The sequence below is a fragment of the Olea europaea genome, chromosome 22 (genome assembly GCF_002742605.1).
Source record: "Olea europaea var. sylvestris chromosome 22, O_europaea_v1, whole genome shotgun sequence".
NCBI lineage: Eukaryota > Viridiplantae > Streptophyta > Magnoliopsida > Lamiales > Oleaceae > Olea > Olea europaea.
Genome location: NC_036258.1, coordinates 6,596,003 through 6,605,402, shown reverse-complemented (window position 1 = coordinate 6,605,402; position 9,400 = coordinate 6,596,003). Strand labels below are relative to the sequence as shown.

At 41.2% G+C, this 9,400-nt stretch overlaps 1 protein-coding gene across 1 annotated transcript; it reads right to left on the bottom strand.

Moving 5' to 3' along the window:
• Positions 1-4,523: 4,523 nt before the first annotated feature.
• LOC111371097 lies at positions 4,524-5,291 on the bottom strand. Its single transcript, XM_022993008.1, has one exon. It carries the CDS (start codon positions 5,289-5,291, stop codon positions 4,524-4,526), a length of 768 nt encoding a protein of 255 aa, XP_022848776.1.
• Between the last annotated feature and the right edge of the window lie 4,109 nt (positions 5,292-9,400).

Below are 9,400 nucleotides of genomic sequence, written 5' to 3'. Positions count from 1 at the left end.
AGGGAGGCTCCTGTTGTGGAGAGTTATTCAGAAGGGACTGAGAAGGACTCCCAGCCACTTAAGAGGAACCAATCTGCGACACTCGACGACCCTCTTCCTCAGGCAGCTTTTACTCCAGTTGCTTCTCCTCCTAGGTCGATCGAGGAGGTTACTCCATCGCCAGTGGTCCCAACTACCGTGCCCATGATTTTGATATCGGAAATATCGGTAGTTACATTGCCGTCCTCAACTCCTCCGAATGCCCCAGCTGCTGCCTCCACCAGCTCAGTCAGGTTGCAAGATCGGTGTCTGAACTTGTAGCGACGTAGCTTGGAGAGTTTGTTGGGCCATCGGTCGGAGATATTTCTAGTTTTCAGCATGCTCCTTGTCCATTGAGGGAGACTACCACAGCCTTCCCCTCACCTTTGCGTGAATCCTCCAACCTTCTCACAAGGAGTTAGGGAGAAAAGGAACAGAACTTCTTATGGGAGATACCTGTTGGGGAGGCCATTGTCACTACTCAACTTCATGGTCATCACTCCATTTTGTACATGATGTCGGTGGTGGACAAGGTACTTGTCCTTAGTAATGCTTGTGTTTCAGAGATTTTTTTACTTATCGTGTTTTAACTATATTTACTTTTTGACCTTCTCAGGTAAAAGTCGAACTCGGCAAGCTACTTGAGGCCAAGGATCAGGCCGTAAAATTTTATAAGAGTATGAATGAGGAGAAAGCGAATTTTGCTGCCAAGGAGGAGGATTACAAAGGTCAGCTTCAAAAAATGGGTGAGGAGCTAAATGTTGTGTTGACCTCTGAGCAGAATCTCTAGGATGAGGTTGCTGCTTTAAAGATTTGGAGTGAAAAGGCCAACAAGAGGGCCAAGATGGAGAAGAAGAGAGCCGAAGAGGAGAGGGCGCAGGCGGAAGAGCTGAGGGCCCAGGTTTTTGAGGAGTGTTCTCATATGTTAAAGGCTATCAAGAAGATGGAGGAAGCTCATGCGAGGTCAAAGGACGCAATGAAGAGAGTTGAAGAGGCTGAGGCCAAAGGTGTCAAAGCTGTGGAGGCTTGGAGAGAATCTCTGGAGTTTGACGCCTCAGCCTAAGATACGTATGTAGTGGCCTTGGAAGAGTTGATAAAGCACGTCCGAAGGGAGAGGTCGGAGTTTAATGCTACCTTTCTGGACGAAACACTGGGCGAGTAGAGGAAGGAGCTGCGCAAATTGTCCGAAGCTGCTGGAGTTCGGATATCTCCTGCTGACCAGGATGTTGAGGGTAGCGCCCCAGTCCCCCAAGACCACTAGGAGGTTGTTGTTTTGAAGATATTTGATATTTTGTAATATGTTTTGACTCATTTAAGAACTTCATTTCGATGTTTCATGGCATTTTGTTTGGAATGGATGACTGTTTATGTTTTAACATGATTTCTATAGCAACAATCTCGTTTATATGCGACAATACCTCACAAACTTAGCTAAAATTGCCTTCCTAATGGGATGTTTTGACTATGTGTCGTAGCACGTATGACCTTAGCTAGAATTGCATATAGGGAAGGATCTTTGAGAATTTCTAAGGAAGAATTCTCATTAGGTATCGTAGCGTGTATGACTTTAGCTTGGCCTGCGTAATTTCACAGAATTCCTTAGGGAGAATTTTTGTAGAATAATCTTAGATCGGCCTGCATAGGGAGCAAGGCTTTGTAAGATTTTTTAGGAGGAATTTCTACTAAGGGTAACACGTACAGCCTTAGATCGGCCTGCGTAGAGAGCAGGGTTTTGTAAGATTCCTTAGGAAGAATTTTCACTAAAGGTCGCAGTACTTATGACCTTAGATCGATCTGCGTAGGGAGCAGGGCTTTGTAGGATTCTTTAGGAGGAATGTTCACGAAGGGTCGCCGCACTTACGACCTTAGATTGTCCTGCGTAGGAAGCAGGGCTTTGTAGGATTCCTTAGGAGAAATTTTCACTAAGGGTCGCAGCACTTACGACCTTAGATCGGCTTGCGTAGGGAGTAGGGCTCTGTAATATTCTGACAGAATGTTGAATAAAATGTACAAAAATAGGAAGTCCTTTTTTTTATTGATGTGATTGGCATTACAAGTGGGTTTTATGGACTTTTTCGTTTACCAATAGAACTGCTTGAGGTGTTTGGCATTCCAAGGATGGGGTTAGGTCTACCCCCCAAGTTTTACAGTTTATATGCCTCTTTTGGCGAGACCTCCATCACCAGATAGGGGCTTTCCCAGTTTGGACCCAGGTATCCACTACCTACTTTTCTTTGTGAGGATTCGACCTCGAATACTTATGTTCGGATTCCATATGTTCGCCATATGCACTGTCGGGGGGTTGCATTGATTATTGGTATAGGCTTTCCACTGACATCTTTCGACAAGCTCCCTGTTCCCTTTGACTTCAACTACACCATGGGGTATGGGAAATTTGATAGAATAGTGATACAGGAAAACTGCTACTCTCAGGCTGAAGGGTAAGGGTTGTCCCATCACAACATCATAAGGGGAGGCAGTGTCGAATACCACGAACTTAGAGTTAGTCTTCACCTGCCGGGGTGCTGATCCTGACTCAACTTTGAGTTTGATTGATCCTTTGGCAGAGGTCAAGGCTCCGCTTAATCCTAGGACCATATTCGGGTATGGTCGAAGGAAATTAGCAAGGATGCCCATCCATTTAAGGATATTACTAAATAGGATGTTCAGAGCGCTTCCTATATCTACCAAGACTTTGGAGATGGTTACCCCGGCCACAGGCAACGAGATAACCAGAACTCCTAGGTAAGGGTGTGGGTCCACCTCCTTCTCCTCAAAGGACAGTTGCTCATCTGTGCTTTTTTGAGGTTCTTCTCAGTTATGCCGATCTTTGAGAGATTCGTAACGACTGGTCTTTTCAATCTGGCCTCCCCGACTTGCATGTTTGTCCTGTCCCTTAGCATGTTGACTTGTGGCCTTAGCAGGTCGACATTGCAGGCCCTCGCAGTAGCTTGATCCCCTCGGATAATTCCTGTCCCATAAAAAGTGGAAAATTTCATGCAATAATGGTAAATTGAGGTGGCAGCTTTCAGTTCATGCAAAATGGGTCGTCCCAATATTGCATTATAATTGGATGGCAAATTGACCACCACAAAATCTGCTAGGATCCTTCTTTGGCTAGGAGCTTCACCCCAGCTCTACAATACGGATGATCTGACCTCAGGCTTCAATAGGATCCCCAGAGAATCCCTGTTGTTTCTTTGGATACGGTTGGAGATATTGTCTGATATTTCCAACTGCCTCAAAGTTCGTGAGTACAGTAAATTGATTGAGCTTCCATTGTCTACCAAAGTTCGATGGAATTTTACTCCAACAACAGTCATTTTAACCACTAGGGCGTCACTCTGGTCCTGAAGGATTCCTTCAAAATCTTCTTCCGTAAACCAGAACCATTCAGGGTCTATACCGATCCTGGGGGTTGGATCCCAGTAGTTCAGCATGGTTCTAGCACTTCGGGCTTGTCTTCATCTTGTCCTTCTAGATCCCTCAACATACTGATTTCCTCCCACCATCATCTTGATTTCAGCATGTAAGGGTGGATTACGGTTGGGGACTACCTGTTGAACTCGCGTAGGAGGCCCCTGTAGTAGCAGCTGCTGCATTGTAGGTCGATCTACTTCTTTTAGCTTGGCAACAAACTCCTGTAACTGACCTCTTAAAATTAGGGGCTCAACTTCCTCTTTTAAGTCCCGACAGTTATCAGTGTCATGGCCCACCATCCTGTGATATCGACAGTACCGTCCCTAATGTTGTCTTGCCTATCCATCCTTTAGGATCATGGGTCTGCGAAATGCCTCTTTCGCATTGGCTTACGTGAATACCTCTTCCAAGGAGGCTTTGAGTGGGTGGTATTCTCGAAATTTGTATGGCTGAGACCTAGGACATTCTTTTTCTCTCCTGTTCTTCTTTCTTTTGGGTTGGGGCTGCGATTTGGTTTTTTCTCCTTTACCGCGTTGCTGAGGTCGAGTTCGGAGATCTTCTCCTCTTGGTTAGAGATCGCTTCTTCAGCACTTATGTATTTCTCAGCTCGGTTAAGGATCCCCAGAGAATCCCTGTTGTTTCTTTGGATACGGTTGGAGATAGTGTTCTGATATTTCCAACTGTCTCAAAGTTCGTGAGTACAGTATGTTGACTGAGCTTCCATTGTCTACCAAAGTTCGATGGACTTTTACTCTAGCAATAGTCATTGTAACCACTAGGGTGTCACTCTGGTCCTGAAGGATTCCTTCAAAATCTTTTTCCGTAAACTAAAACCATTCAGGGTCTATACCGATCCTAGGCGTTGGATCCCAGTAGTTCGGCATGGTTCTAGCACTTCGGGCTTGTCTTCGTCTCACCCTTCTAGATCCCTCAACATACTAATTTCCTTCCACCATCATCTTGATTTCAGCATATGAGGGTGGATTACGATTGGAGACTGCCTGCTGAACTCGCGTAGGAGGCCCCTACAGCAGCGGCTATTGCATTGTAGGTCGATCTGCTTCTTTTGGCTTGGCAATAAACTTTTATAATCGACCTCTTCGAATTAGGGACTCAACTTCCTCTTTTAAGTCCCGACAGTTATCAGTGTCATGGCCCACCATCCTGTGATATAGGCAGTATCGTCCCTGATGTTGTCTTGCCTGTCCGTCCTTTAGGATCATAGGTTTGTGAAATGCCTCTTTCGCATTAGCTTGCGTGAATACCTCTTCCAAGGAGGCTTTGAGTGGGTGGTATTCTCGAAATTTGTATGGCTGAGCCCTAGGACATTTTCTTTCTCTCCTGTTCTTCTTTCTTTTGGGCTGGGGGCTGCGATTTGGTTTTTTCTCCTTTATTGTGTTGCTGAGGTCGAGTTTGGAGATCTCTTCCTCTTGGTCAGAGGTTGCTTCTTCAGCACTTATGTATTTTTCAGCTTGGTTAAGGAACTCATGATAAGTCCTTGGACTGTCCTCGTGTACTGAACACCAAATTCTTATTTTGGGCCTCAATCCTGCTAGTACGGCCATGAGTACCGCATCGTCAGATATTTTTTCCACTTCCATGGATTGTTTATTAAACCTGCTCAGATGGCTTTTGAGGGATTCACTTCTTCCTTGTTTGATGCTCACTAGTCGCTCCTTTGGCGTGGTTCTGGCCTTAGAGCCCATGAACTGGGCCAAGAACGCCATGGCTAGATCATTCCAATTCTTTACCAATCTCTCGTGTAGTCTCCTAAATCGTATTTGAGCATTGTCTCCTAGAGTCAAGAGGAATGCTCGGCACATGATTGCATTGCTTGCCCCCTGTAGTTCCATCCACGAGGTGTATTTGTCAAGGTGGCTGAGGGGATCACCATCCCCTTCGTATGCAACGATCTGGGGGATTTTCAATTTTTCAGGCAGTGGTTCTATAAGGACATCCTCAGTGAAGGGGGAATGTCGTTTGGTTTGATAATCTTCAGTGCCACCTTTGTTTTTAACCTCCGGGTCGGCGATGCATTTTTTAAGTGTGCTCAATTTGGGTTCTGCTTATTCCAATGGATGTTTTAGGTCGGCTTGTTCTAGCATAGGAGTCAATGATTGTTGGGTCCCCAAACTGTCGAACACGCTTGCAGTCCTCCTTGCCTTAAGTTCCTTACTTCTTACCTCGTCAGTTCGGCTTCTTGAGGATTCTCCCCTTGAAAAGTGGAGGGTCCTCCTCTTGGGGGACACCTTGCCTATGTCTTTACGAGGGATTCCATCTCGGTATCTAGTGGGGACGAGTGGGCTTGACTCTTTTCCAACCGTCCCACTGCGTTTGTCAATTTTTCCAGGGCTTACCTCATGGCGATCATTTGAGGGTCCTGTTGTCGTGGAGAACTTGGTGGTGTGTTCATTTCATGAGGGTGGGTGTGAGATGGATTTCTGGAATTTGAACTACGACTCATGGCTCTCGAATTTTATGGAGAGAATGAGACTATTTTTCACAATTAGGGCCCTCCTTCTAGCGCCAAACTGTTGATGTCAAAATTAGCAAGGCTAATCTTAAGCCAACTTTAAGAAAAAAAGGGCAATTTATTATTGAAAAAAGACCACAAAATATGTTTAGAGAGTATAATTATGCATTGAGTTGTTGTATAAAAATCACCTGCCCTTTTAAAAGAGTCCTATTCAACTATTTATACATAGTTTCAGCCGAAATTATATCAAATCAGTCAAATCAAGAACAGTGCCGAGCTAGAAACTCAGGTCACCAAATTCTCCTGTGATTGGTCGATGAGGCCGATTGTCATGTGTCAATGTGTTACCTAGGTAATGATGACCTACAAGGGGCTAGAGTTCGAGGACTTGGAATTGTTGTTCCGGGCGGCGATAATGTCACCTGTGGCAAGTGTATCTGATTGATAGGGTGATGTGACAAGGGGTAATTATGACGTTTTTCTGGGATAACGACGGGTTTGTCCGACCTGGGAGTATGGGCCAAACTTACATTTAACTGAGGTGGGGTTAGCGAACTGTTTTTATTAGGTCGGAATTCGGAAGTCAACAGATTACATGATAAATTTTTTAATGCATATTCCTTGATATAAATTGTTAAATTTATCTTGCAAATCATCTTGTTTGTCATAATCAAAAAGGGAGAAATTGTTGACATATGATCGACTTAACCTCAATATTTTGATAATAACAAACAAGATTATTTCTAACAAATTATTTTTAGTAATGATAGTTCAATGTTCAAATCAATCATGTATTATCGGACTTCAAATGAAGATTAAAATAGAAGCCATGTATTCAAGTCAAATCATTCGAGACAAAAAGCTTAAGAGATAAATACCAAAAAAGATCAAAATCAAGAGCGTGAGAGACGACATCAAAGAAAGATCAAGACGAGGCAAACTTTGAAGTAAAGACTTGATTTCTTAGGCAAAATGTAAAGGTACTAATACTTTAATATTTGGCAAAGAATAGTTAAGCTCAAGATATTGCCATGCATTAAAAATAATTTTTGTGCACTAAAATAATTCGAATACAACCTTTTTTTTAATCAAACATGGAAATGACTTTTAAAAATGATATATGAACTTTAAAGACATTTTTATTATAAAAACTTAGTTAAAAATATTCTCCAGAAGTCCATACACTTCAAACTTTCAAATCGGAAACGTGAAAAGACCGCACTGCCAGGGACCGGACCGGTCGACCGGCCATGGGAGGCGGTCAACCGGACCTCTCCAACGGTCCAAAATTTGACCATTCTGACTTCTGATTTTTACTGTACAAACGGCTATATAGGTCTTCCGGACAAGAGGCGGTCGACTGGATGAGTCATCCACAAATTCAGATTTTTTTTAACGTTTTGGACTCTATAAATACCCCAACCTCTTGCATTAATAATCATCACTTCCAAGAGCATTAAATTGAGATACTTCGAGCTTTAACTCTCTACTCATTATTTATCTTTATAAATTCATTCACTTTTGGAAAACTTTTGATTGAGTTTACTTTTGAAAATCATTTATCAAAGTTTTTCAAACCTAACACTTGAGTTTTACTTATTGCCATTCATTAAAGTGTTAGCCTACTTTTCTCCATTGTACTCAACTTTGAATATATCTTTATTGTGGGAGAAGATTCCTTTTTATAAAGCTTACTTTTAATTGAATTGTAGGTCGTATTGAAGTCCCGAAAAGTTCAACGGTTGTAAAAGGATCGGTGCTCCTTGCTTGTAAGTCACCTGAAGCGTTGTAAGGGTTGGATTGCAGCATAAGTCAATCAATATAGTGAAAAAGGCATTGCTCGTGACAGAGAGCTTGATAACGGAGGACGTAGATCGGTTGAGTTGGATCGAACCTCCTATCAAATCATTTGCATTCTCTATCCTTTTTACTTATTAGCTTTACATTATCTTCATTATTCAATTTCATATTTGTGCAATAGATATATCTAGAATTAATTTTTGAAAAAGTTTTAATAACCAATTCACCCCCCCCCTCTTGGTTAGTCATTCTTGGGCTTTTTGTTATTGTATAAAGAAGACATTTCTTTTTCCATAGCAGCCAACCACCTTTTAGAATCTTTAGATTTTAAAACTTTATGATAGGAACTAGATTCAAATTCTATTCTTCGTAAGTGAATAAAGACACAAAGTCATCACTATTAAACCTTGCAGGTGGTCTAATTTGTCTCCAATCCATGTCTCTAGTGATCTGATCTAGTATTCATCCAGTGGTGTATCTATGTTGTCATATTTCTCAAGTTCTATCAAATCACATTCATTTTCATTCAAGTCAGCCTCAGTAGTTTCAGTTTCTAAGGGAAAGGAACTTGTATTATCAATTTTAACAGGCTCCACCTCAATTTTGACATCTTTTTCAGTTAAATTTCCTTTCTTTTCATCCAAACATGGCATACATGACTCATTAAAAACCACATCCCTTCCGATGATAACCTTGTAACCTTTTTCTCCATAAACCCACAACCTGTACCCTTTAATATTTTTAGCATAGCCAAAACACACACTTGAGTGATCTTGGGTCAAATTTCCCTATGTTTTGATGAGCATATGCAACACAACCAAAAGTTTTCAAATAAGAGTACACAACAAGCTTTTGTGTCTGCACAGATTCAGGCACATCAACATTTAAAGCACTTGTAGAACTTCTATTAATCAAATATACAGCATTTTTAATAGCCTCACCCCAAAACAATTTGGGCAACATTGAACTTAAGAGCATATATCTAACCTTATTCAATAAAGTCCTATTCATTCTTTCTGCAATGTCATTTTGTTAGGGTGTATATGTTACAGATCTATGTCTTAAAATGCCATGTAATTTACAGAAATCATTAAACTCATAATTGAAAAATTCTAGACCATTGTGTGTCCTTAAAGTTTTGATTTTCAATTTGGATTTTTCAATCTTTAAATGTATTAAATATCTCATCTTTAGTTTTCAAAAGAAAGAACCAATTTTTTCTTGAAAAATCAGCAATAATCAAAAGGTTATCAGATAATGTACGGGTAGATGCAGGGCCCCACAAATCAGCATGTAAATTGTTGTCAATTTTATATCCACAAGTGTATGGATTGAAACAAGTAATAAGTGGACTTAAAAGTTCACCTTGTCGATATCACGAGGGCTATACTCTAGCACTTAATTCAATTTTTTTCTACCACTAAATGATGAAAACAAATAAAAAGTTGTAGGATTTGGATTTTAATCTAAATGCTAGAAAATAAATTAATGTACACACTATTTGTTTGAAAATCAAATAATGATTGGACGTTAGGGCAGAATTACTTCACCTATTGATCACATTTACATCTCAAATTAAGATTCATATCTAATGGAGCGTTCAATCGAATTCTCCTACTGTATTCAATTTACCCCTCTCGAATTCTCATTGAGCCTATTTAACTAATTAAATTCAATATCTCTATG